General features: G+C 54.1%; 11 protein-coding genes across 11 annotated transcripts; 6 read left to right on the top strand and 5 right to left on the bottom strand.

Moving 5' to 3' along the window:
- The first annotated feature begins 21 nt into the window (after positions 1-21).
- On the top strand, positions 22-2,904 carry PUNSTDRAFT_79499 (DEAD-domain-containing protein). Its single transcript, XM_007378581.1, has 8 exons — positions 22-237; positions 284-992; positions 1,045-1,574; positions 1,623-1,804; positions 1,863-2,049; positions 2,098-2,218; positions 2,268-2,344; positions 2,395-2,904. The coding sequence occupies exons 1-8, from the start codon at positions 28-30 to the stop codon at positions 2,734-2,736; spliced, it is 2,358 nt and encodes a 785-aa protein (XP_007378643.1). The 5' UTR covers positions 22-27; the 3' UTR covers positions 2,737-2,904.
- Positions 2,905-3,082: 178 nt separating this feature from the next.
- PUNSTDRAFT_129400 (ras GEF) lies at positions 3,083-7,032 on the bottom strand (the record flags this gene model as incomplete). The annotated part of the gene is made up of 12 exons (XM_007378580.1): positions 3,083-3,214; positions 3,267-3,540; positions 3,589-3,888; positions 3,945-4,048; positions 4,105-4,684; positions 4,738-4,882; positions 4,934-5,004; positions 5,060-5,567; positions 5,619-5,831; positions 5,881-6,090; positions 6,149-6,308; positions 6,364-7,032. 12 exons carry the CDS (start codon positions 7,030-7,032, stop codon positions 3,083-3,085), a joined length of 3,366 nt encoding a protein of 1,121 aa, XP_007378642.1.
- Positions 7,033-7,399: 367 nt separating this feature from the next.
- Positions 7,400-10,389, bottom strand: PUNSTDRAFT_79495 (MFS general substrate transporter). Its single transcript, XM_007378579.1, has 10 exons — positions 10,325-10,389; positions 10,063-10,253; positions 9,514-9,997; positions 9,403-9,462; positions 9,257-9,350; positions 9,035-9,206; positions 8,908-8,981; positions 7,879-8,859; positions 7,684-7,825; positions 7,400-7,625 (listed from the first exon to the last, which is right to left on the bottom strand). The coding sequence occupies exons 1-8, from the start codon at positions 10,375-10,377 to the stop codon at positions 8,263-8,265; spliced, it is 1,725 nt and encodes a 574-aa protein (XP_007378641.1). The 5' UTR covers positions 10,378-10,389; the 3' UTR covers positions 7,400-7,625; positions 7,684-7,825; positions 7,879-8,262.
- A 408-nt stretch (positions 10,390-10,797) lies between these two features.
- On the bottom strand, positions 10,798-12,052 carry PUNSTDRAFT_95001 (alpha/beta-hydrolase; the record flags this gene model as incomplete). Its single annotated transcript, XM_007378578.1, has 3 exons — positions 10,798-11,156; positions 11,213-11,433; positions 11,487-12,052. 3 exons carry the CDS (start codon positions 12,050-12,052, stop codon positions 10,843-10,845), a joined length of 1,101 nt encoding a protein of 366 aa, XP_007378640.1. The 3' UTR covers positions 10,798-10,842.
- Positions 12,053-12,148: 96 nt separating this feature from the next.
- PUNSTDRAFT_48647 (60S ribosomal protein L15) lies at positions 12,149-13,359 on the top strand. The gene is made up of 6 exons (XM_007378577.1): positions 12,149-12,219; positions 12,394-12,478; positions 12,533-12,687; positions 12,743-12,933; positions 12,988-13,074; positions 13,127-13,359. Exons 2-6 carry the CDS (start codon positions 12,402-12,404, stop codon positions 13,220-13,222), a joined length of 606 nt encoding a protein of 201 aa, XP_007378639.1. The 5' UTR covers positions 12,149-12,219; positions 12,394-12,401; the 3' UTR covers positions 13,223-13,359.
- Positions 13,360-13,991: 632 nt separating this feature from the next.
- Positions 13,992-15,498, top strand: PUNSTDRAFT_56933 (glycoside hydrolase family 16 protein; the record flags this gene model as incomplete). The annotated part of the gene is made up of 10 exons (XM_007378576.1): positions 13,992-14,068; positions 14,118-14,165; positions 14,221-14,337; positions 14,392-14,468; positions 14,519-14,565; positions 14,619-14,741; positions 14,792-14,951; positions 15,010-15,150; positions 15,202-15,299; positions 15,352-15,498. 10 exons carry the CDS (start codon positions 13,992-13,994, stop codon positions 15,496-15,498), a joined length of 1,035 nt encoding a protein of 344 aa, XP_007378638.1.
- A 588-nt stretch (positions 15,499-16,086) lies between these two features.
- PUNSTDRAFT_79485 (polysaccharide lyase family 8 protein) lies at positions 16,087-20,803 on the top strand. Its single transcript, XM_007378575.1, has 17 exons — positions 16,087-16,485; positions 16,538-16,567; positions 16,631-16,713; positions 16,770-16,972; positions 17,024-17,092; positions 17,151-17,428; positions 17,488-17,638; positions 17,698-17,741; positions 17,792-17,957; positions 18,010-18,093; positions 18,143-20,174; positions 20,228-20,304; positions 20,361-20,424; positions 20,475-20,504; positions 20,559-20,572; positions 20,636-20,708; positions 20,769-20,803. The coding sequence occupies exons 1-11, from the start codon at positions 16,403-16,405 to the stop codon at positions 19,154-19,156; spliced, it is 2,205 nt and encodes a 734-aa protein (XP_007378637.1). The 5' UTR covers positions 16,087-16,402; the 3' UTR covers positions 19,157-20,174; positions 20,228-20,304; positions 20,361-20,424; positions 20,475-20,504; positions 20,559-20,572; positions 20,636-20,708; positions 20,769-20,803.
- Positions 20,804-21,012: 209 nt separating this feature from the next.
- PUNSTDRAFT_129393 (metal-dependent protein hydrolase) lies at positions 21,013-22,341 on the top strand (the record flags this gene model as incomplete). Its single annotated transcript, XM_007378574.1, has 6 exons — positions 21,013-21,099; positions 21,156-21,243; positions 21,296-21,467; positions 21,524-21,611; positions 21,666-21,818; positions 21,874-22,341. 6 exons carry the CDS (start codon positions 21,013-21,015, stop codon positions 22,339-22,341), a joined length of 1,056 nt encoding a protein of 351 aa, XP_007378636.1.
- Positions 22,342-22,424: 83 nt separating this feature from the next.
- On the bottom strand, positions 22,425-23,794 carry PUNSTDRAFT_41198 (uncharacterized protein; the record flags this gene model as incomplete). Its single annotated transcript, XM_007378573.1, has 2 exons — positions 22,425-23,068; positions 23,119-23,794. The coding sequence occupies 2 exons, from the start codon at positions 23,792-23,794 to the stop codon at positions 22,425-22,427; spliced, it is 1,320 nt and encodes a 439-aa protein (XP_007378635.1).
- Positions 23,795-24,000: 206 nt separating this feature from the next.
- PUNSTDRAFT_129391 (uncharacterized protein) lies at positions 24,001-24,566 on the top strand (the record flags this gene model as incomplete). Its single annotated transcript, XM_007378572.1, has 2 exons — positions 24,001-24,057; positions 24,114-24,566. 2 exons carry the CDS (start codon positions 24,001-24,003, stop codon positions 24,564-24,566), a joined length of 510 nt encoding a protein of 169 aa, XP_007378634.1.
- A 306-nt stretch (positions 24,567-24,872) lies between these two features.
- PUNSTDRAFT_129390 (uncharacterized protein) lies at positions 24,873-25,917 on the bottom strand (the record flags this gene model as incomplete). Its single annotated transcript, XM_007378571.1, has 4 exons — positions 24,873-25,367; positions 25,424-25,507; positions 25,565-25,585; positions 25,648-25,917. 4 exons carry the CDS (start codon positions 25,915-25,917, stop codon positions 24,873-24,875), a joined length of 870 nt encoding a protein of 289 aa, XP_007378633.1.
- Between the last annotated feature and the right edge of the window lie 110 nt (positions 25,918-26,027).

Genomic DNA, 26,027 nt, shown 5'->3' with positions numbered 1-26,027 from the left:
ACAACATTCGTCTGACGGATCTACACCATGGCGGTCGACGACTTTGTGATGACACTGGACTCAGACGCGGAGGAAGAATCGGCAGTGCCAGGGCCCAGCAGAACCGGCAAGTCGACAATCCGGGATGCGGAAGATGCGCTGCTGAACCCGGAGTTCAGCTTTGACCTTTCTGGGGACCCTTACACCGATCTGAGGAACGACGACACTGCAGACCTTGTTAAGAGTGGCTCAAAACCCGTAAGCTTCAATGACCGTACTGTTGCTTTTTCTAATCGCAGAGCAGGAACCTCTGTCAGTCGACGAGATTATTGCAAGGAGAAAGAGTCGAGCCATCAGTCAGAAGAGGAAAAGAGATGACGACTCTTCCGAATCTGAGAGCTCGGAATCAGAACCTGATGATGAACAAGAAGAGGATGAGGACTCAGAGGAGGACTCAGAAGAGGAAAGTTTTGTCGGCTTAGAAGGCAATGAAGAACAAGACGATCTCTTGGCGAGCTCAGACGAAGAGGGGGAACGCGTGGAAGAGGAGGAGGAGGAGGAGGAAGATGCCGATTCTGACGACGAGGAAGACGATTCAGCAGACGAAAGCGAATCCGAAACACAGGCCGAGAAGGAACGCAAAGCTGCTTTCTTTGCCTCAGATACTGGCCCTTCGGAGACACATTCGACCTTCCTCTCCATGAACCTCTCCCGGCCTATACTCAAGGCAATTACGTCTTTATCCTTCCATAAACCTACACCCATCCAAGCTGCCACCATACCCGTCGCACTCCTCGGTAAAGACGTTGTTGGAAATGCTGTCACTGGGTCTGGAAAGACGGCTGCCTTCATAATACCCATGCTAGAACGTCTGCTTTACCGAGATAGGGCGAAAAAGTCCGCGGCGACTCGCTGTCTCGTTTTGGTGCCTACGAGAGAACTTGGGGTCCAGTGTTTCGAGGTTGGCACGAAGCTCGCAACGTACACGGATATCCGTTTCTGTCTTGCAGTTGGTGGGATTTACCTTATTCTGCTGTGAGGAAGTCACTGATGACGACTGTGCAGGTGGTCTCTCCGTAAAATCACAGGAGGCAGCTCTTCGTAGCAAGCCAGACGTTGTCATTGCTACTCCGGGCCGTCTCATCGACCACCTGCGTAACTCACCGTCCTTCAACCTCGATGCGCTGGATATCCTGGTTCTAGACGAAGCCGATCGCATGCTCTCTGACGGGTTTGCTGATGAACTCGCCGAAATCATCAAGTCTTGCCCGAAGTCACGACAGACGATGCTGTTCTCAGCCACAATGACCGACTCCGTCGATGAACTTGTCAAGATGAGCCTGGACAAGCCGGTTCGCCTCTTCGTCGATCCGAAACGGTCGACCGCGAAGGGCCTCATACAAGAATTCGTTCGAGTACGGGCGGGCAAAGAATCGGAACGCTCCGCGATCCTGGTCGCTTTATGCAAGCGCACGTTCAAGTCCGGTGTCATCATCTTCTTCCGCAGCAAGAAGCTGGCACATCAGATGCGCATCGTCTTCAGCCTGTTGTATATGAAGTGCGCGGAATTGCACGGTGACCTCACCCAGGAGCAGGTTCGTGTATATTTCTCCAACTCCCGTGCATGACTAATGTACGCAAAGCGGCTCAAAGCTTTGCAACAATTCCGAGATGGATCGGTTGACTTCCTTATGGCCACAGACCTTGCGTCCCGCGGTTTGGATATCAAGGGCGTGGACATCGTGATCAACTACGATATGCCTGGACAACTGGCACAGTATCTGCATCGAGTAGGTCGTACGGCTCGTGCAGGCAAAAAGGGACGGTATGTCGCTACGGTTGCTATACGTTCTCCCCAGACCCGCTCAACTCGCATGCCACAGATCAGTGACGCTCGTTGGGGAAGCGGACAGGAAGATGCTTAAGGCAGCCATCAAGCATGGTGCCGGTGATGATCAAGTCCGCCATCGCATTGTCCCCTCTGAAGCAATCTCGAAGTGGTCCGAGAAGCTGGAGTTGTTGAAGAAGGAGATCGCCGAAGTTCTCGAGGAAGAGAAGGAAGAGAAGCAGGTTCGTCCATCGTCGACTCCATACTCCGCCAAACTAATAGCGAAATAGATGCGACAAGCCGAAATGGAATTGAAGAAGGGAGAGAACATGATGGAGCATAGTGAAGAAATATATTCTCGGCCGGCCAGGACATGGTTCCAGAGCGCCAAGGATAAAGCAAAGGCGGAAGGTAAAGCACCCCTATTCCTCATAGTGAATCGCGCGTTGACTAGCCCAAGCCGTGAGCAAGCAACAATACGAGACCGGCTTCCCGTCGACAGCAACAGCGAAGGTTAAGCGGAAAGACGAGGACAAAGTAAGCATCCTTACATGGACAACTATGCGGCTCACCAAACGGGAACCTAGCCAAAGCGCGATAAATTCTCCGGTTTGACTCGTCGCGCCAAACGTCGAAAGATGGCGATGGAGGAAGAAACGGAGAGTGGAGAACGCCCTGCCATCGCAGCCTCGATTCGATCGGCAAAGAAAGCGCAGCGACCTGTCAAGATAGGCGAAGCCCAGCCCAAGTTGTCCGACAGAGCGCGTGAGAAGAAGGCGCAGAAAAAACGAGCTGCCCGCCGCCGAAGCGGCGGCTTCGATCAGGAGCTAGGTCAGAAAGGATCCCGGAATGAGGGAGTGCGGGCCCACAAGGGCGATAAAATTGGGGGCATGGGTAAGAAAAAGGGAGGGAAACGCAAGGGGAAATGATCCGGTCGCCAGCCACCCGCTAGCGCAGGCCTTCTTGTCTTGCCGCGAGGTATAGTACTAGCTAACAAACACGACACCGAAATCCAGCAAACTTCTGTGGTTCGGTTGGAGTAGTCATGTCATATTGCTTCGATTCATCGCAAATGACAGGTAACAACGCGTTGATGATCCGATGACACACGTCTACATTGGCATAACTGGTGGGAGTACGACACTACAAAGCATAGAGAGCAGCAGGAATGAGAACATCGAGATTCAACACACAAATACCCAGATCGAGTGAATGCCAGGGTTCCACGAAAGAACACATCATATGAGAGTCCGGAGTCCATCCACGGCCTTGATATCACCAAAAAACCAATTTGCGACGCCGGTACAAGTCTTTGGCTTGAAGAACGCGGTCCTTGGAGCTTGCACGAAATACTGGGGGGCGTTCCTCCGAGTGACCAATCGGCTGTTCTCTGCGATTATTCTTCAACTGAAATGAATGTCAAAACTAGATGGATTGACAACGAAACGAAGCACGCTACCTCATCATCCATCACATACTCTTTCCGCCAGTATTTGCTGATAGATTCGTCCTTATCTATCCCTTTTTCTTTTGCCAGCTCCCTTTCTTTTCTGTGCTCCGAGGCCAGATGTTCATATTCAGGCGATGTCCGACAACGGCGTTGGCAGTCCGTGATGGTATCGATGAACTTCGCCATCAAATTCCATTTACCCCAGTGAATCTTTGTCGGATCCACTGGGCTCACATCCGGATTGCCCTCATGAGATCGTAGAAGATCGGATATGTGTATCTCGCTATACGGATGATTAGTGGTAGTAAAGAGAGGCAGGTGCGTGACGTACCAGGCGGGGATGACGGCTCCCTTTGAAGACCGGAGTGCTAAACGGTATGCCCTGTGACCCCGCGAGCTGGCGAGTAGCATGCTGTAGGATTGCAGCAACTCGAACTTTCCCTCGAACTTCTGCGTAAGGAGTTCCAGTAGCGAACTGTTCCCTGTTATCGCCCCGTTGATGCCCGATACTACTCCACGAAGGCCCCCGAAGTTCTGCATCGCAACTAGTTGTTCAGCTACATCCACGAACTTCTCAATCTGCTTCGCCCGAGCCTTTGGTTTGTCATGAGAGAGGACGAGGGATTCAACCCTGCATAAGACTTTTGAGACCAACAAACGGTGTGATCATTCTCTTTGTTCGCGTACCAGCTTCCTAGCACATCGGTCCAACGATTGAGCCTTGCTACGGAACCCGACGGCTCGGAGTCCTTCTTGCCGCTAACGAATGTATGAAATAGCCAGTGCCGGGGCTAAACTCAGCATGAATCAGTGATAAATAAAAATCATCAGCGAGGGGTGGCCATACCTCAATTTGTAAAAATAGGTCTACTTGAGTGAGGGTGATCTCCCGTGCAATGTACGTAGGGTCAAGAAGCGCTACTTCCTGACCGATTCTCTGTAGCTCCCTCATGACATAACGGCGCGAGGCTAACTGGGCCTCTGGGTCTACTCGGCGCGAGTTCACAGGAGAAGTCGTGGCATGACTTGAATCCCGGTAGCTGCTCAGTGGCAGGCTCGACTTCCGCTCACGGATGGCCGCGGATGTTGCATCAGGAGACCTTGCTTCTGGGAAAGAATGGAATGACGCCGAACTGTCTGATTGGGATGAACCAACGTCGGGTTCTTGGGCGGGTGCGAGGTCTTCTTCATCTGTGTAACTCTCGTCGCTCTCATCTGCAGGATGGTCGACCTTCATAGCCCAGGAGGCGTCCTTATCAGACAGATTCGGCAGTAACTCCAGGAATGGCAAAAAGTCGGATCCGTAATGCAACAGTTGTGTCTTCATCAAGATTGACTTCACCAGGGCAGAAAGTGCGCCGTACGTGCCTCGCACGGCGAAATCGTGCGGGTAGTCTCGTATCCACATGTCGAGCAAATGGCAGATTCTGTGGCAAAGTGAACATCTAGTACATACGTCACAAAACCGCAGTGCACTGACCTCATTTGGGCAAAATCAGCTAACATGTCATCACTAATGTCTGAGGCATCGAGCTCGCGAAGACGTTTTTGCATTGCCAAGAGAAGAGGGCGGGGACCGGAGAATCGTCGATACACGAGAAGGAAATGAGATATAAAGATAGGATCTGCAATAAATTCTCAGTATTGGAACATGTTTGGAAACACATGCTACTTACCGTCGCCAGAGACTGTGACGTATAATAGTTTCTGGATCAAATCATCAAGCGAGCCCCAAGTAGGCGGTTTTCTAAGGTGAATATGTGTCAAGCGCGGTTCACGACGGTAAATGGCAGGTAACGTACGGCTCCCGCTCCATTCTGTGTTCTCCCTCCTCCACGATCTCCTCGACGCTCGTCATGCCCTCAGCGATGTCAGACTCCCTCATCGGCCAAGCTTGTCCATTCGGTGGCCGTAACAATGAGCTCGCGCTTGAATCATTGCTATAACTGGATGTGCTGTGCATGGTGGATGCGGAGTGCTCCCGTTCGAGCTCTCGCGGAGCATATGAACCATTGCGTACTTGCTCACTGCTTGTTACCAAGTCTCCCATGGAACGAGCCCGCATTGGTGATAGCGGTCTCGGTGTAGTAGGCGTTCGTAGAGGAGGTATTGGAGTATGAGCCGACAGCTCTTGCTGTCGCTGCAGGCTTGGCGCATCTGGGGCTGGCGAAGTCTGACGAGGAGTGGAGGCAAGCGTGGCTGGTGTTGGCGTCGATGCTTCCGAACGGACACGCTCCCATGGCGGAGATGCAGCAAGGACGTCTGGAGACGCCGGGTTACGGTAGCCATCGCCTTGCGCCACGGATGTCGCTGGATACTGGAATATCAGAAAGAGAGCGCAAACGCGAATATGTAACCTACAGCGCCGGGTGCGAAGGATGGATTTGACCAGCCAATCGAAGGCAAGGCGTATACGCTCTTTTCCTTCGTCTGTGATCGCGTTGACCTCGACGAGACCGGTGTCGTATTGTCGCGCAATATCATTGGCTTCTTCTGACGCCACGCGATGCTCGCCTTGCAGCTCGGTCTTGCAGGCAACGACAACCAATGGAAGCCGCATCTTCCCGAAGCCAGCTGGCTTTCAATGAAATCACAATCGCTTACCCCTAAACATGGAACTCACCGAGCAATTGCGGTATGGGTCTGAAGGAGGCCATGTCCGATGCATCGTAAGCCAGGATGACGCCGTCGACTCGTGGAGCATCTGACGGCCAGACGGAGGTCTCCGGAGATGATAGAGAGTTCAGTGCGGAAGCGTTAATCTCCATGACTCGGATGATCCTCTCCGATACACCCTGAGGATACTTTGACAGTACGGCAGTATGTGAGATATCTGTGGCAGGCATGCATATCAGTCGCGAGATTAACGCGCTATAAGCTCCATCTCGTACATGGGAATGGGGCATGAGAAGACGTGCTCCCTGAAGACGAGGCACTGCCCAGGCTAATGGAGTACGGCTTCAGGGCTTTGCGAATGAATGTCGATTTCCCACATTGTGAGACGCCGACCACCGCCACGCAAACTTCTGGGGAGGATGATTGGCGAAGGTGCTGATCACGACGAACGTGTCAGTAACATGTAGTGAATTATCACGCGTGCACGCACTGAGATTTTGGGCTCGCGCTGAGCATCTTTACGCGCGATGGCAGCTCTCCCCGCGATTTGGTCGAGGCTGCCGCTTCTGAAGCGACCTGTGCTTGACGACGCTAGACTCACAGCACTGGGCTTGCCGGAGACGGATTGCGACAAGAGTGGGGTTAGTCGCGCCGACTGTTCGCTAGAGGAGGTCGCAGATGTCAAGCTGACAGTACTACTTGGCTTCTTGAGCGTGTTCAACCGCTCGGGTAACCAGAGTTGCTGACTCGCGCGTTGGGCCCCCGTCGCGCTGTTTGGTCGCGCTTCGGACGCCGAACCGGAGGTGGGGACAGACTGTATATAGTTCAGGTCGTCATCCGCCGAAGTCGAGATTGGCGCTGTGTTGTTGCCACTGGTATTGTGTAGATGCTGCAACGCGCGGTCCCTGTCGTACCATCCACCGACAAAGGCTGTCTGTGCGCCGGGCCTAGAGGACGTCCTACTGGGCTCTGGGTTCGCAGGACTATGCATGGCACCGGCATGCGAGGATGATGCGGACGGCCTTGCAGCCTGCCTATTCGTGGCGAAGGAGCCGATCGAGATGGACTTGCGCAAATTGGGTGCCTCAAAGTGGACCGTAGATGAGAGCGGCGAAGATGGCGGGATTTGTAGAGGCGGCAGCTGCGGGGGGCCGTCCATCTTCGTTGTCGCGTCAACGCCGTCCACCGTGTTACACGATGCCGTCAAGCGCCCCAGAACGCTCCGAGCAACCTGCAAAAATATAAGTGGAGGTAACGAGCGATGCCCTCTTCTGGCTAGCCGACGGACCGTGTTCGGCTCTGGCCTCTTACGTATTAGCCCAGTCAAGAACACTTCCTCGCTTAGCCCGCCCCACGTTCGTCTCCCAACCGGTGTCTACCTACTCCGCACCGGCGGCTGCATATCCGAATCGGTTTATGAAGCCAGACTACCTGGATTTACTAGATGATCGGTTCTCGACTTGCCGTCTTTCAGCGGCAGTGACGCAAGCAGAGCGTCTAATCCTATGCACCCCGTGGTTTCCTCCAGGCGACATGCCCATGGAACGCGGCGAGGCCTACTTAGCTGACGGCTGAGCGCACTCGAACCCAACTTCACATCATGGTCGCGCCTGTCGTTGGAGGAGGCCAGTCTCACGTCTTTCTGTTCCTCCTGGTGGGCCTTGTATCCCTGGCGGAGCTTGGAGTCACCGTCTTCCGGATTGCTGCTGGGAATGAAGAGCACCACTTCGTCGGCAAGCCCTATCATGCTCTGTGCGTGATAAATGCGGACCTGCCGAACTTCCTGGCTCAAGAGTGTTGTCTTTTCTAGTTTAATTGCAATATGCTTCACTTCCAGCTGGACTGTTCTCTTCGCCACGGTTTATTTATTATCTGCCATCGACGGTGCTCGGCGCATCCTCGCCGATATTGCCAGTTCTATATGTTGGTTGTTAATCACCGCCGTTTTATGGGTGGGGTTTCAAACTGTTTTGGGTTAGCACTCGGAAGCTTACCCGTCTTCTAGGGTATTACCTCCGGGCTTATGTCCGTCACCCGCACGGGAGGACTCTGTCCAGGACGGGAAGCCATCTCAACATGTCGTCAATCACTCACGATTGAAGCACTTGGATGGACAGTGTTCAGCCTGACCACCCTGACGTTATTCATTACCATTGCAAACATCTGCATAGGCACTTGGAATACCGGACAAGAGATAGAACCTGGAAAAGTACTAGATCCAACGCAGAAGCTCGTATGATCCGCGAGTTACAGTAACGCGGCTGTAATTCATCGTGGACTAGAGTCGAACAGGACTACGACGCGAGCTCCTTCATCGTATTATTTCTGGCCAATTTATCATGAACCTATCCACTATCGTACATCTCATCTTTGATATTGCTATTATAGCTTAGCTAGGTGGACCTTCCCTATCCGCCTTTGATCGTAGCTTCAACCATGCTGTTACCATAAAAAGCACCCATGTCAACACGATGAGTAAAGTGCCAGAGATGGCAAAACATTCGCCTCTCCGTACTTCCTCATGCGAAAGTGCCACTCCCTTCAAGTCACGGCCAGCATCTACCTCGTCCTGCAAACGCCGTTCGTCCTCTGACACTTGTGAATGCCGCTGTGGCAGAAGAGGCCGACGTTGTTCGGGAAAGGACGTGGACGGGAGCGGCTCGTGTTCGTCATCTTCAAATGCATCGTGGAGGACATTGACATCCATGGCCTCCTTGACCCTTCTCCGGGGGTCGTTTTCTCTGTCCGTAGAACCTGATTCGGGGGCCAAATAGGCCGGGTCGGATGCGAGTGCTGCTGCTCTCCTGTGTCTATCCAGGTATCGCAGGGCGAGGATACCACAGAACTGGAGGACGTTGAGGGATGCAAAGGTGTTTAAGAGGTGTTGAATAGCCGTGGGATTCCCTTTGTCTCCTGAAGACGGCTTATCCGTATCCAGGGATAGTCCCGCAAGCGTTTGAAATGTAACAGATCCTGTTTGTTCAAGCTGGTGCAACAGGTGAGACAGGACACGCCTATAAAGATGATAACTCACAGATTTATGTACGCCAAGCGTAGTCGAGACAAACTTCGACGCGACGAGCTCCGGAACAATGACGACGAGAAGCACTAGACAGCGGTTTATATAGCAATCATGGCAAAGAGGTGCTGAAGGCACATACAGGGTGCGAATCCCTGGCCGACACAGAAGGAGATGATGGCAGGCATGGCAGTTCCCGTTGCATGCGGAGGTAAGGCCAGCCAGATATAGCAGAGAAATGTGAGGATGGATGACAACAGCAACAACCGAAGGACAATTCCTCGAGCCCTGAAACGATCCACCACCAGACCAACCTGGGCCGTACATCAGCATCGATTGACGGCAAAACAGACTCGAGACTCACGATGGGATACAAAACGACGCTACCAGCGAGCAACCAGGACGCTTCGTCGCTTGCTTGAGATTCACTGAGATCGTACCGCAGTTGGATGATGTTCCTGGTGCAACGTATTGGCTGGAGTCTCGGATACGGCGGCTTATTGAACTCACGGCGCGAGATGATGGAACGGCTCCCAAATCGACCCACATAGGATGTTGATTGCAATATATCTGTGTATCATTTTAGTGGGATCCCGGGCGACACATCGTGCATGCACGCACGCCCAGAATACATCTCCCAGCTTGGTTATATCCCGAATGTGAACTCGCTTCTTCCTTGCCACCGCATCCAGAGCATCTGCTTCGGACAGGTTCTGGGCTAAGCGATACCGGCGCGCATCCTCGGATATTTCAGCAGCCTCCATCTCAGTGTCTGTTTCCTTGATGATCCACCTTGACGCAGCAACGTATGATAGATTTATGCCGACAGATAGAGCTGCAAGAGTAGTTGCTACTACGAACGGGGCGTGAGGTCCGTAGTGCTGCGACAGCGGGTAAGACGTCCGTGCAGCAACGAAGGATGCCGCCTTTCCTGCCACAAGGCCAAGTGCCATGGATATCCCAAGTCCGTGTGAATGGAAAAAGCGTACGATGATGGTCTCTTGCACAACCGCGAGTGGGCTAACTCCTAGTCCAAAGATAAAAAGCCCAAATGCCATCATACGGACGCTGGCGGACAAGTTGCCGATAAGGAGAACGGCCTGTCCTGTAGAGTACAGTGAATCAATCATCAGGTGCGGCTTCCAGCACTTCATCTGAGGGCCAGCTAACCCAAGAGTATAATGCTTGTTGCAAGGATGCTCGTGTATGTTGCCCCTAAACGAGACGCGAGCAAGCCACCCAGAATGGGGGTCCATGTGGAATTGAGGCTCAAAGCTGATACCAGCAAGCTAAATTCCGTGTTGTTCGTGCCCATCTCGCGATGAAGTCGAGACTTCAAAGGTCCAAGAAGATTCCTCCCGCTATCAGCAGAATGAGAGATCGGAGGTCAGAACGAGCAACGATCTCATGTAGCGCACATGAGAGCGCTTACTAGTGGCTGCCAATACTGAGTGAACATGCACAAAGCAACGCCAGTCCTCTCATCAGCAGCAACCTCACAGGTGCCTTGGCAGGTGCCAAAGCCCCGGAGGATGGCATAGTAGTATCCCGGTCTGGGAGCATTATGCAGTGGTCAAGGTCAAGGTCGCTGCCGTCCTCAGTCAGGACCCGTCGTTCAGACTGAGCATGGGCGTCTTCCCATGAATTGTGGTCTGAGCGTGACATTCGGCCTAGTGAAGAACATGCGCTCGAAGTGGAGGAATAGCTCCGGCACTACTGTGCCCTCGGTATGGGTAGCTGTTCTCAAGACGCTGGACCCGCACGCGAACTCGATTGCCGGCGGAATCCGGCCCGGACTAAAGTGCTAAACGACCAACGCCCCACAAAAACCGGCCTGCGACTTCGTGCAACCGCTAATGAATCTACACATGCTTGAGCACCGACACCACAGAGATTGTACATGAGGCCTCGAATCGCCAAGTTCATGGTCATATTACAGCATCAGCCCGATCAGCTACCAAAGCGCCCTTCGGACTTCATCATCTTTGTTCGATAGCGGTCTTCCCATCCTGGGCCGTTTGTCATTTCTACCGCGAGCATATCCATCCTTCGAGCAAGGCGTTCCATGTTCCGACCATTGTAGTAGTTATGCCCGCCTCTCGGAAAGGGCACTTCATCGCTGTCCAGCTCTGACTCGGCGACAGACATGGACGAGTATTCACATTCGCTGATTGGAACATGATACATTCGCCCGAAGGCAAGGTAGAGAGGTGTTTGACAGAAATGTTTATAACCAAACCTCTCGGGGGGAAGCGCTGGGACTCCTGCAAGCACGTAGAAGGTCAATAGATGTCCTCTCTACCAGTCGAAGAACATTCACCGTCATTGTAAGCCTTCACAAAGTACTCTTGCAATGAATTAGAACCGTGGGTGCTTCGATACCTCTCAACCGATTCTCTCCAGAATTCGCACAGTCGTTTGTTGCCCACTCGGGGACCTCCAAATGCCGCCAGCTTTATAGTCACTCCTGGAGGCAACATGTCCGACGTATTGAGAGCTTCGAGTGATGTAAGGTATGCCATAGCAGCACCCATACTGTGGCTAATTACTCGTTAATACTCAGAATCCCAATCGCAGAGTTGAGAGCTCCATACCCAGCGAAAACAACTTCTGCGAAGCTGTACTGCTCTCGTGCATTCTGAATGCCTTCCACGACGTGTTTCCGTATACCGCAATAGAGCTTCCAGAAACCTCTGTGAACCTTGCACCCGCGACCGAGCGGATACCTGCGACGAGAACCGTGTACATCATAGAGTGCTTGTATCCAGTTCTGCGTGCCAGAGAACGCAATGACAAGTTGATTGCGTTCAGGTCTGAATGCAATATACCCCTTCAGGCTTGCAACGTCTCCCATCAACGCGGTGACGAGACGGCCGCCTCGTAGCGCTCGATGTTCCGCTAACGGGAAGCCATTTTGCGAGAGCACATCATACTGCTCGAAGACAGTTGTTATTGGTAAGAAACCATAGGCTACTTCCGCAAATTCTCCTAGCTCTGCAAGTTCGTCGACGAGTTCAGGCGATGCTCGATCATTCTCCGAAAGCAAGTACGAAGAGCGCGTAGCGAACACTTTCGCAATCCAGCGGAAGTTGACCTCCTTCTCAGCATTATACATGAGCTTTTGCGCCTCTGTGAGCTTGTAGACGCGGGACAGAGGCATCTCGAATGGGAGGAGCGGGTTGAGTCACAGTGTCAGAGAGCCAAGAGTAACACAGCAACTTGTCGCGCGCGGTTCGCCTGGCGCTTTGCTGAGTCAGCTCGCAGTCATACGAAGTTTGGGTCCGTTGTACCTACACACACCTCAAGCCTCAAGGGCCCTCCTCAAATGTGAGTATGCTGCTCGCTCATTCATGTCTACGGATGCATCTCTGGCGACCGAGAGAACTCAGAACTCTGCTCGGATGGATACGTCGTGGCTGGAATACGATGGATGGGCGATCTCCAATCCGGATGACCTTCCAGTGCACCTCTGACGAGTGCTAACTTCGTCGTTGATCTCAGTCGGCAAGATGGGCGCATACAAGTACGTTAGCGAGCTCTACAAAAAGAAGCAGTCGGATGTCCTTCGTTTCCTCCTCCGTGTTCGGTGAGCATATTTGGGCATATTTTCACCCTGGCGGAGCTCTCAACGACGACTTAGTGCTTGGGAGTACCGTCAGTTGAACGTCATCCACCGCGCATCGCGCCCCTCGCGCCCGGACAAGGCCCGCCGCCTTGGCTACAAGGCCAAGCAGGGCTACGTGATCTACCGTGTCCGTGTCCGTCGCGGCAACCGCAAGAAGCAGGCTCCTAAGGGTGCGCTACCTGCGTTACCGTTGCGGGAGACCTAGCTGAATCGGAGGATTTTTAGGTGCCACGTACGGCAAGCCCGTACGCCAGGGTGTCAACCACATCAAGCCTCAGCGCTCTCTCCAGAGCGTCGCTGAGGAGCGCGTAGGCAGGCGCTGCGGCAACCTCCGCGTCTTGAACTCGTACTGGGTTAACCAGGATGGTGTCTACAAGTACTACGAGGTCATTCTCGTGGACCCGAGCCACAAGGCTGTAAGTTGTTCGTTCAGTGACCATCTCAACGGTGAAGCTTAAGTACATATACAGGTTCGTCGGGACCCCAGGATCAACTGGATTGTCAACCCCGTCCACAAGCATCGCGAGCTGCGCGGACTTACCAGCACTGGCAAGCGCGTACGTATCTTCGGAATCATACGTCTTCGGGATTGTCTGACCGCGTCTACAGAACCGTGGTATCGGCAAGGGTCACCTCCACAACCACGCGCCCCAGTACTCTACCTGGAAGAAGCACAACACTCTCAGCCTCCGCCGCTACCGGTAGATGGTGTTACTTCTCCTTGCCTTGTATTCCCGCCACATGTTCATTGCCTCACCCGATTCATGTTACCATGCTCGCTATGGAGTGTATGCCCGAACCCGTCACAAATGCATCACTTGGCCTCCAGTGGTTCATGCTCATCTACTTCGCGTGACGTGTCTTTGACTTTCATGAGCAAGAGCATCTATGAGGTGTGGAGTTTCCAGGTTACTCTGGGATTCTACGCCATTCTGGGAGCGTCCGTGCTCAGGTCAGGCTTAGGAGCACGTGAGACTGACGCGTGAACGAGCTCCGAGGATGCGGAATGCACGCTGCTGCCTCGAGGTTGGGTGCACTCCCGCGAGCTGCGCATCACCGCCGTTCGATTCTTGTCTAGCCTCCCTATACTTGCTCTTGTCATTTCCCCAGTACGATTTACGACACCACTACACGCGCATCCCGCCTCTCCTCCGTGTTGCGATCCCGAGTTTTGTCATCTTCATCGCCAGTGACGATTTGTCTGTTGAAAACCACATCCGGAGCTCCCTGAACGACTACACTTTACGTCCTCACGACCCTTTTGCGACACCTCCTCAGCGACCTGCTCTTTACCAAACCTATACCCGCCACGATGCGACTGTTGCTGCCCATACCTTTGCTCCTCTGCGTGTTCATCGCAGATCTATCCACTGCACTCCCATCTAGCGTATCCCAAGTGAAGAAGAGCATATTTGACTTTCGCTCCTACCTATCGGGCCTCCCGCAGAGCCAAGTACAGAAACGGAACAGGAAGATGTACGATGTGAACCGCAATGGATCTACGTTCTTGTGGGTTCTTGAGGATACCTACGAAGGCTCGACATTCTTCGAGTGAGTCATTCTCCAGTTGAGCTACGAAGCATGGTCTGAGGCTCCCTAGCACCTTTGACTTCTTCACCGGAGAGGATCCGACTCATGGCACTGTCAAGTACGTTGCATGTTCAGTGTTCTGCCGTTGGAGTCTGACATGTATGCTTTCACAGCTACGTGAACCAAACCACGGCATTTGCGAGTAATCTGTCATACATAAGCGAGAACAACCAAGTCATTATGAAAGGCGACGACACCACCTGGCTTCCGGCTGGAACCAACCGCAACAGGTTCGTGTCGAGGTTTCCGTGCCGAGCTTCCACGAATTCAAAGCCTTTCTTCAGTGTTCGGATCTCTAGCCAGAAGCAGTACAATACGGGTCTTTTTATCCTGGATTTGAACCGCGCACCATGGGGTTGTGGTGCGTTGCTCGCCCGATGCCCCGCAAGTAGTGACTCATGCTCGGTATAGGTGTGTGGCCAGCATTTTGGACGCTCGGGAGTGGAACGTGGCCATACGTCCGTGCAGATTTCCTGCGTCACTCTCTCATATACTGATACCGTGGCTGTAGACTGGCGAGATAGACATCATCGAGGGAGTGCATGACAATGAGCACAACCAGGTGACATGGCACACGGCAAACGGCTGTATGTTATCACCCGAGCCCGTCGTCAACTTCACTGGCACGATCGTGGTAAGTACGATTGCGTCAGAGTGTATGTTTCCAGCGTCTGAGTCGCGTAGCAATCGAATGGTGTCGACAACTTGAACTGCTCCGGCCTTGCGGCATCCAATCCCGGGTGCGGTATAACGGAGTGGAGTCAAGCGTCCTACGGACCATTCTTCGAGTCACAAGGAGGAGGAGTCTTTGCCATGAAGTGGGACGAAAATGGCATCGCCGTTTGTGAGTGTCGAGAGCGCAACGAATTCTTTTCATGACCTTACACGCCATCGTGCTACAGACCGATTCTATCGAGCAGCGATCCCGAGCGATATCAACGACGGCAATCCCAACCCGTCAACTTGGGGAACGCCGGTAGCAGCACTTGCTCCCGACAACTGCGACCCGCTGCAGTATTTCGTCAACCATTCCATTATCTTCGGTGCGTCAATGTGATGAAATCTAGCCATGAAGCTGATGTTATATTGCACAGACATCACGTTCTGTGGAGACTGGGCGGGCAACTCTTACGCGACTTCAGGTTGTCCCGGAACTTGTCCAGATCGTCTGATGGACCCGACGAACTTTGTGGTACGCGAGACGCTATGCTATATTCACCGCCGCCTCTGATGATACGAAATAGAATGCGTCATGGATTATCAACTCCCTGAAGGTGTACAAAAAGCAGGGCATCTTCGGACAGGTGTCGGGCGCGCCGATGACGGCTGCAGGGGCCCAGTGGACTGTTACGTTGTTTGTGCTTGCCGCACTTGCGCTGTGTCTTCTATAGATAGAGAGTTCGGACATTGTACCAGAGTACAATGCGGAAATGCAGCTATATATACGCTGACCATTTGTCTCCCGCGGGTGAATCGCGGTCATGCGGAGTGCTTCTGCAATAGCACCCACGTGCTGCGGGGCGCGACATTGGCGGAACCCACCTTCTCCGTCTCAGTCACCAACATCTATGACAGCTGCTGTCTGCAGCTGGCGACTGCCGCAGGACTTGCTACCCGCGAGGTTTTACTCTGAATCTTACGAGCAAGAGGGAGTGCGTGGACTGATGCGACATCCGATGCAAGTTGCTTACCCCGTGCTGGACGGCCAAAGAGAGTTGGGTGTGCAATTGATTTGGTTTGACACCGATTAGACGCCGTCGGGAGTTCGATTGATGTGGACAAGTCAGCCGGTACAGCCAGGCACTGCGTTTTCGGAAGGGAGGTCATATCGGGATTGCTAGCGCACGATCGGGATGGCGGCGGTCTGCTACATATGTATGACGAGCTGTCCATCGGCCCCGGTCGTTCGTTCGGTCAAGGATGTGGCTCCCTTCCCTCATCTCGGTGGTCCTTGTTGGTCTGGCGGAGCGGTCTCTGTGCGCCAATGCAACGTCTAGCGTTGTTTCCACCGGGGGCACTAGCTCGCTGGTGAGCGTATCGACGCCTTCGCCTGTTCCTTCATCGTCTGTGGTTGCGCCGTCGTCGATTTCCAGCTTTCCGTCTCCTTCTTCCAATGGACCATCGTCAACTGTAAACTCCGCCGTGACCACGGCCGCCCCTACTATCAGTGTCTCGTCCATCTCTGCGACAAACGCGTCGTCCTCTTCGTCAGCCAATGCGACGTCCGCCGCCGCTTCGAGCACGCCTGTGCCCACTCAGACACTTGACCCAGAGACACTCGCCGACATCGCCCTGATGGGCCAGCGGCGATTGTCTTTGATAATCAGCTTTGTGGAGAGCCCTCAAAATCTGGCCCCGCCATCTGGCATCCCTGCATGGCATGTTGTCATCTCGCACATTGTTTCAGCAAGAAACTGATAACTGACACAGGCTGTCCTCCTTGGGCCCTGATGGGAAGTGGTAAGTGACCTATGCTCATCGGCGTTCCAAAGGCTGCAACGTAACTTCCGTTGCCAACATCAGGCCCGACTCTGAAGTAGATTATACCACCGGCTGTGATGCACAACGTGCCAACTGGCCGGCGTACTTCCACTGGAACAGAATCCGCAAGTTCTCTTCAGGACTGTATCGATCGATTTTTCGTCCTGATGTAGCTATCCAGTGACCATAGCGGCCGCTTGGCACGGAGGCTTGGAAGGCGAAGATCAGTATGTGAAGGATCCTGCTGTACAGAGCGCCATCTCGAATGCAATGGACTGGTGGTTCGAACGAGATTTCACCAACATCGCTTGCCTGGACAACGGAGGAACCGCTTCGTGCCCCTGTGGCACTCCTGGTTTGTGGAACACCAATTGGTACTCGAACGTACGCGAAAAATCATTCCCCCCCCTCAGCTAATCTAATAATTCGGCTCAGGTAATTCTGATACCCATGTATATGGGGCAAGCGTGTTTGCTCATGAACGATACGCTCACCGCCACCCAGGTCAGTGCATACCATGATCCTTCAAGACATTTCGTTGAGCAAATATCGTGATCGATAGCTTAGTAACTGTACCCACATCAGTACGCGTGGATACAGCCCGTTCTACCGCAACCCACAACCGGGTTATGTCTCCGGAGCGAATATACTCGACATGTCGAAGATCGGGGTAGACAGCGCCCTCCTCACGGGCAATGCGTCTTTGCTCAGTGACGCGTACTCCCGAGTGCACGCCGAAGTTGTCATAGAGCAGGCAGTCAAGGCAGATGGAATACGTCCTGACGGATCGTTTGGGCAGCATGGTGGCCTGTTATATAACGGCAACTACGGCAAGGATTTGTGAGTCGAGCCTCAAAAGACAAGGTATCGCGAACGAGCTAAGGGTCTCACTGTGTTAGCTCCAACGATGTCCTGGCCTTAGAGATCACGGCCGGCGGTACCCAGTTCGCTGCTAATTCGACCACCAAAAATGCGTTCGCGACCCTCATTGACGGTGACCAGTGGATGATCTACCGCAATGTCTTAACTGGGGTCCTACACTGGGATTTTGTGCGTATTCGTGCCTGATTCTGGTGTATGTAAGCCCTGACAGATCTGTACAAACGCAGAGCACTTTACCTCGGTTCATCAGTTTCCCTGTCGTCGATGCTCAGTGAGTCGCATACCTGTTCGATCCCCGGTCCCGCTAACAACTTGCGATAGAGCGACGGCTCAGATCAACCTGAATCTCAGTCAGATAGGACAGCTCGGCGAGGAGTGGAACTCCACATCGCTGATCAATGTGGACGACAGCCTCTCAAAGAATACGACCACTGCGAATGCGGGGACCCTCATTGGAAATCGCATGTTCTACGACAATGATTACATGGTATGAGGATTGCATTTATTGACCATTTCCCGCGGTTTAAGTATGTGATCAGGTCCACCGAGGAGCGGGTTACGTGACGACACTAAAGATGTACTCCACCAGGACGGAGAATACCGAGTGTACTAACTCACAGAACGTTCGTGAGAGCAATCCGGTTGGGTTCGTCGTGACTGACGCTTCTTCAGCCCCTAGGATTTCACTTATCCGACGGCACAACGTATACGTATCTCAGTGGTGACGAATACGAGGATATCGCGGCTGCTTGGGACTGGAACCTTATCCCAGGGATCACCGTCGATTATGCTGCCACTCCCTTGGCTTGCTCGACTGCTGGCTGGAAGGGTACCCAACCGTTTGTTGGCGGAGTCTCTGATGGGTTGATAGGTGCAAGTGCGATGCGCTTCACAAACCCGGACACGAAGTCTCTTTCCTGGCAGAAAGCTTGGTTCTTCCTGGACGATGACGTCCAACATGTCATGGTTGCGAACATTCATTCAACCACCAACTCTTCTATCTTCTCGGTCTTGGACCAGAAGAAGCACTCCGGCACTATCTTCATAAACGGCTTTCCCATGTTCCAGTCGAACTACTCTAGACCATTGTCCCTCTGGCATGACAACGTCGGCTATGCATTCGATAACAGCACGTCCTTCACCCTCTCCGTTGAGGTTGGAGAGAAGACAGGGAACTGGAGCAACATTGGCACCTCTACACAGCCGCCGGTTACCGTGGATCTCTTTGCGGCATGGCTCGATCACAAAGACCTTACGGTTCCGCTGTCATATTCCGTTTACCCCGCTACCAACCTCGTCACGTTCGAGAAGAAGGCTCTGCTCGGCGGAGTTCGCGTTATCGAGAACAATGCTCATACATCCGCGATCGTGGACGATAGACACGATACTGCCATGGCAATATTCTGGGACGTGGCTGGAGGAAACGTAACCTTTACCTCTCCTTTCCCATGGGTTGCGCCGGTAACCGTGCAAGCGAGCGGGAACGCTGCGATCATCTACCGGATGGACACAGGGAACATAACGGTCTCGGACCCGTCACAAAGTCTTCGGACGGTCGATCTTACGTTTTCGATTGGGGAAGGAAGGGCCCCTGCGCGATGGCCGGGCGGTCGCAGCAGGACTCTGTCGTTCAGTCTTCCGACCGGAGGTCTTGCAGGAAACAGCGTTTCGCAGACACTTCACTAAGGCAGACCTGCGAATCAACTCCATGGACATCATTCACAGACTTTCAGCGATCCAAGCACTCTCGTTTATAATGCTATAGATACATACATTCTTTACAGTCCCTCCTTGTCTACCATCGTGTAATCCTGGTCCTGACAGAACGGAAGTCCGGGATTATTGTCATCCAAATGCATGCACGGGTCGCGGTCGAACACGACCTGCATGGTCTTCCAATACTCTAGACTGGTGGACACAACAGCATACATCTACAGGTTGTGTGATCGCTTCGTACAACGCCTACGGTATACTACAGTTTGACTTTCCAGAACCTGACCTCTTCGGTGCTACCCTCTTTATCAGGCTCCGCAAAGCCCGCCCGTAGAGGTGTCACACTAACGTAGCCGTTGGTGATCGCCCATGTGTCCGAGCCTAAGGGTATGCTGGAAGAAGGCGGCGCGATGAGGCCAGATATGTCGGGGCCCCATCTGAAGACCAGTTTCCCGACGTCGTGCTCAGCTGCGTCGGCACCCGCACCCGTTGACAGCTTAGCGCCAGGTTCATCGGGCCCCGCCGGGGGCCCAGATGGCCCGGGGCCATCGGTATGAGCTTTGAATAGCCGTCCGTAACTCTTCCGCCACATGTCCGTCCAGCATATGGGTAGACCGTCGCCGTCGAGAAGCTCCTTAACCATGGGCACGTTGATGGAGTACAGATCAACCTCTTTCTCTCCAGTGGCTGCATTGGCGCGCAAGCCGAGGGGATCGCTTCCCCAGTTGTTCCACAGGTGATGGATGATGCGCATCGCTAAATTATGGGCCGGCTCGCACCATTCATCCTGAACTGGTTCCTCCATAGTACCGTATGAAAGGGCGATCGAGCGAGTCTGAGCTAGCGCGGAAGAAAGTGCAGCGCCAATGGTGCCCGAGGATAACGAGAAAGCGGAGGACGTGTTGCGCCCAAAGTTAGGGCCCGAGATGACGAGGTCTATGTCGCCGTGGTAGAGGTTGTGAAGTCCGATGTTGGCGCAAGTAGCTGGTGTCTTCAGGATGCCGGTTAGCGAATGGCAGATTTAGTTTCGGTAAGGAACCTTACCCCGTCCAGAAGTATCCATTCACCAATTTCACCGTCTTTGAGTGGCCTCGATATCTCGGATGTTTCTCCTTGGCCATCTACAGATATAAGCATGAGTTTCATAGGAGGTCGTACAGAAGTGACGTGCACGAGCCTGGACCTTTGGGATAGTAATACCGCCCGCGGATGATGTCGTTGATCTGGTATGCTTTCCCTATTGATTATGATGTTAGCGTCGCGAATACACTTGATTAGCTTCCTTGCCTATCCAGGATTTCTGGCTGCTAGGGACGACCACCTGGACGGACGGACGTATCAGATGTCATCGTGGCTCTTTGTGTTTACTATCCACCTTCACGTCCCATCCTGCAAACGGATGGATCATGTTAGTACGGCCGAGCGTTAGGTGAGATAGACATATGCGTATACCAAGATCCTGCACCAGATGTCGATACAGCCCGAAAACATATGGTGAATGCGGCCCGGGTGGACCATCGTCATTCTACGAGTAGTAGTTGTTAGATGACCGGTTACAAAAAGACCTGAGATGATGTGTACTCGCGGTGAGGATAACACGAGGCGTCTTGGAGGGCATGGTAGATGTGTGGAGAGGCCGGTTATCGTCAGTAGTTATATCGAATGACACCCATCCAAACCGGGCCGTGAAATAGTGGCCGTCGCCGGGACGCGGTCACGAATCCACGATCACCAGAGATCAGCGCATGCTCTCAGGATTTCTCGCTCGCTCTTCGCCTCTCATCCGACGCGGCGTCTTCGTATTCCATTACAGTCACCAGCTCCGAAGCATGTCCTCCGTCTTTCCAGTCATCCAGGAGCTGGTTCCCGAGCCGCTTTCGAAGAAGATGAGGCTGGACGAGGGCAAGTCGTCCAAGGTCCGCATTGATGGCGAGGACAGGAGAGCTCATTCCGTATCCTGACGTTCGAACAGATCATCGGCACTCACAACGGGACTTTTCACTGCGACGAAGCACTCGCTGTCTTTATGCTCAGGCAGACAAATGACTTTCGCAACTCTGGTGCGTCTCCTTCGCTCGTGTTGCTGCTTGCAGGTGAACATATGTACTGCAGACGTGAAGAGAAGCCGTGATCCCGCAATTCTGAACGCATGCGACATCGTCGTTGACGTCGGCGGAGTATACGACGATTCCAAGCGAAGATATGACCACCACCAGCGGGGCTTTACCGAAGTGTTCGGCCACGGCTTCGAGACAAAACTGTCTTCAGCGGGATTGGTGTACAAGTATGTCAATCATCGTCTCCCAGCTTCCTCATGACTTCCAATGACCCCTCCACCAGACATTTCGGCAAGGAGATCATCGCAGACCGCCTTCAATCCCCCCAGGACGACCCCCGAGTAGAAACCCTCTGGCTCAAGGTTTACAAGGTGCGATCAACATTGAGCTCTTGATAGCGTCTCAATCTCATTTAATCCTCTCAGGAATTCATCGAGGCCGTCGATGGAATCGACAATGGCGTCAGCCAATATCCGGCGGAGCTGAAACCCAAATACCGCGTCCGGACCGACCTCTCAAGTCGCGTGGGCTGGCTGAACCCCGCCTGGAACGAAGCATCGGATAGTCAAAGTTACGACGTACGTGTCTGATCAATTACAATGCACTCCGACACTGACCCCCCTTGGTCTTCAGACGCGTTTCGAGCGAGCGTCATCCCTCACCGGACAAGAATTCCTATCGCGACTGGACTATTACGCGAACGCATGGCTCCCTGCTCGATCCCTCGTTGCTGCCGCCCTCGCCGCGCGCACCTCCACGGACCCCTCGGGCAACCTCATAATTTTCGAGTCCTTCCTCCCCTGGAAAGAACACCTCTTCGAGCTCGAGGAGGAGCAATCCGTGGCTCCTGACGCACAGCCCATCTACGTGATCTACCCGGACGAGAGCGGCAAATGGCGCGTGCAGGCGGTGCCGGTGAGCCCAGACTCGTTTGAGAGCCGGAAGGCACTACCACAGGCGTGGCGGGGTCTGCGGGACGAGGAACTGAGCAAGGCCAGCGGAGTCGAGGGGTGCATTTTCGTACATGCAAGCGGTTTCATCGGCGGCGCACAAACGCAGGAGGGCGCGCTGAAGCTCGCAAAGTTGGCGTTAACCTTGTGAAACATAGTCTGTTTCGCAAAAACCGTGCCTATGCATAGTGTACAATGTGTTATACAAGATCTTTCAATCACCTTTCTTCAATCTCAGTCCGTAACAGCTTCCCGAACTAACCTGAGGAACACTGCGCTGTCGTCTTCGTAAAGACCAGCGCCTGGCGAACGACCTCCCTTCCAGAGTCTGTACAACCCCGCGATGCTGTGCTTGAGCGCAACATCCGCCTCACTCTCCTTCACCCCGCTCACTCGAGCAGAAACGATGTCCACGGAGCCGGCGTTGAAGTCGAAGTCTCCGTCTGCTCTGTCATAGGCAAGAGAAACGCCACCCGCTTCCGCCATCGGCGGGTTGGTCGGTGGAGTGGATGCGCCAGAAGAGATGGATTCCGATGCAACGCTGGCACCTACGGGATCTGAGGGCGTCTTGGGAGCCTCGCTGGAGCGAGACTGAGGAGACGGCGTCCAGACGGGGACGGCTCGCCTGGAACCAACGAGGTCGTCCGGGATTGAGGAGAGCAGGTTGGAGAGTGTATGCGGCGACGGCGGTTCGCCTTCGACATATCCTTTGCCGGGAAATGCGGATCGGGGTATTGCGACTCGGCCAGGCCCATTCGCAGCCTGGACATCTTGGGTATAGGGATCTGAGGATGGGTCGTATCCATGTGCATGAGCCCCGTAAACCTGTTGGCGGCGATGTGCCGGCAGCGGCGAGGGTATGGTTGAATCGGCGGTCCCTGTTACACACGATAAATGTCTGCCGCCTCAAGGGGATGTAAGTATTCACCATGGATAGAGGAATATGAAGCCCAGTACGCGTCTTCGGTCCCGTCTGCTCCGGACTTGGTACTACGTCCTCCGCGTGATCGCGTGCCGTTCTCGTCATCGCTCTGCGCGCCGTATGCGTCCCAATACGATCCATCGTCCTCATGATCGGTGCCGCTTGAATGGTTCGCCGGGCCTGAAGAGCGGCGATGCTGTGCCGACAAAAAGCTATAAGACGTCTGCGAGGATACAACGGGTTCGGGTTCTGCAGCCCTGGACAGCGCTTCCTGGAGCGAGGGCGTACTCCTTGGAGGGAACCCGGCCAATCGTATGTCGTGGAACGTCCATCCATCTTCGTCGTCCCACACGAAGGTCAACCTGAGATCGGAGCCCGGCATCCGCACATACGCCGACACGTTCTCCTCGTCGATCTCGTATTGCACGGGGTAGTCGGGCGGAGCGGCGTCTACCTCTGGCTTCTGGATGTGTTCGAGAGCGTCGATGGCGGCGTCTCTGCCGTCGGCGGACCAACATAGATACTCCGGTGGATTAGTCGGGTATATGCCGAGAAACTCATGTCGGTTGAGCAAGAGACGTGAGATGAGGTGCTTGGGCAGGGGCTGGTCGAGCTGGGAGGGCGGGGCGATGTACTGGAGGACGAGGGCGACGGTGTGGGGAAGTATGGGGACAGGGGCCATCATGTGCGGCGGAAGGTGATGGACGCATGATTATCGACCTTTTCAAGTGCGGTCGGACACAAGGAGGGAGGCCGCGAAACGGGTTCACTCTCACCCTTCCCCGGCTTTCTCTCGCTCGCTGACTCTCACTCGGTCGACGACCACCTCGGCGTACACGCGTGTTCTCCACGTTAGCCTGTCATCCTCTTGCATCGACGACGCCCAAAATGCGGCTCATTGCACTCGGCGCGCTCGTCGTTCTTCCCTGCCTTGCGGTTGCTCAGGTATGCGCCACCAAGGCTGCTCCCGAAATTCCGCTCTAATACCGGCATCATACCAGTCCTCTTCGTCCCAACAGCAATCGCAACCGCAGGCGCAGACCAGCAGCCAAGCCTCATCCCAAAATCAAACTCAATCCGTCCAGCTCTCGACGTCTCTCTCGACCAGCATTGGCCTTGGCAACGGCCGACAAACAACCACCTCCGTCCTCACCACCGTCTTCACTGTCACTCCCACCCAGGCCTCCAGCGCGTCCGGCAACGGCACCATCACCAGCAACGCTAGCGGATCGGCGAGCTCGACAACCACGACGCCGACCACGTTGCCCACCGCCGCGACCGACGTGAACGGAGGCGGCAACGGTCCGAACGGTGCCCCCGTGCCCGGCGCCACCGCCGCCGGCGGTATATACGGCCCACCGGATTCCTACATCGCCGCTGCGGACTCATTGAGGATGAGTGCATTGGTGATGGCCGGAGTGAGCGTGGGTGCAGCACTGGCGGTGCTTGCGTAGATGGTTTCGGTGGGCTAGGGTGTGGTATTGCATTGGACACGACATGGACATCTCACGACACGGACACTGCCTTGCATTTGTATCCGTTCCTTCCCCGGCTTATTTACCATCACATTGATACTTACTTTATTTTGGACCTAATCACTACTAGCTTCCATCCCACGCATGTGGAACCATAGCATTGCTTGCAAGACAACACCAGCGACGCTAACGCAAACCAAAGATTCAACACTAGATAACGACAGAATTACTGATGGCGCCCGGCTGATGACAAATGGGTATTCATGTACGCAGCGCGTTCAGATATCAAGCTCCGGTGATCTGAGTATTGGTGATTGTCTCGTCCGCCGCGGTCAAACCCGCGAGCGCCAGACCACCCAGTTGGACCATGAGATAATCCAACTGCTCCATGAAAGAAGAGCTGTCGGGTGAAGGCAGAGCTGTAGCGGAGGCGAGGGAAGTTGTGCTTGCGACGGAAGACGTGATCGCCGAGATGGAGGTGACGATACTGGTGCTCCAGCTTGACGTCGTAGTCGACGTGGACGAGGTAGTCTTATGAGTGGTGATGGTGCTCGAGCTGGTGGATGTGGAAGTAGTGGAGGGTATCGATTTCGAGGTGGTCGTCTTGGTTGTGGAGGGCGGAGGAGGTGGTTGGGACGTGGTCGATGGCTTGTGGGTCGTCGTCGATTGCGTGCTGTCTCCGTACCACCAGTCGCCGTAAAACACACCTTGACCGATGTCTGCAAAGTATGAGAAGAGGGACGGAGTTAAATCGAGGGCGTTATATGGGCATTTCTCGCACTGTGTTCGGAGGCAGCACATCAGTGCTGGAGTACAAGGGATGGCACTGCGCTTACACGGTCGACTATTTGGGCTTTGGCGGTCTTGCCTCCGTACGAGATTGTGATAGTCGCGCCGCAGTGCGATCCGCCATCCCATTGCTGACAGCGGTTCCGTCAGTAGGCTGTATGACAGGGCAAGGATAGGCCAGAACGCACCGGAGTGTTTATAGCCACGATCTGTTGAGGCGATGTGATGTTAGCGTATGGTACGGAGTTCGTACATCGCTGCGAGGACTGACAAAATCGCTATCCGTGTTGTAACCCCCACAGGCACCCAAACCGGCTTCATAGAGGGTAAACCGCGCGTTGCTGTCGCGTCTGTTGGGGGCCCAGTCTGCGTTGTCCCCACGAATCACTTCGTTCAGACGCGCCGATCCCGCATGGCGGCGATGGATATGCTCAGGCGAGACGCCGTGAGCAGAGATCGCGCTGACGCCGGGCACGAATGCAACGATGACACCAGAAAGAACCGAGGTCACAAGTAAAGACAGGTTGGTAAAGGAACGCATGAGTTTGGACTTGCGGGCTACGCCCTGTTAGTTTGACGTCTGGAACGACAAGGGAAGAGGAAAACGGCGAGAGGTCAGCGAGCTGGGAACATGTCCGGTTGGACGTCGCG

Source organism: Punctularia strigosozonata (genome assembly GCF_000264995.1).
Source record: "Punctularia strigosozonata HHB-11173 SS5 unplaced genomic scaffold PUNSTscaffold_1, whole genome shotgun sequence".
NCBI classification, from domain to species: domain Eukaryota; kingdom Fungi; phylum Basidiomycota; class Agaricomycetes; order Corticiales; family Punctulariaceae; genus Punctularia; species Punctularia strigosozonata.
This window is presented reverse-complemented; position numbering and strand designations above follow the sequence as displayed.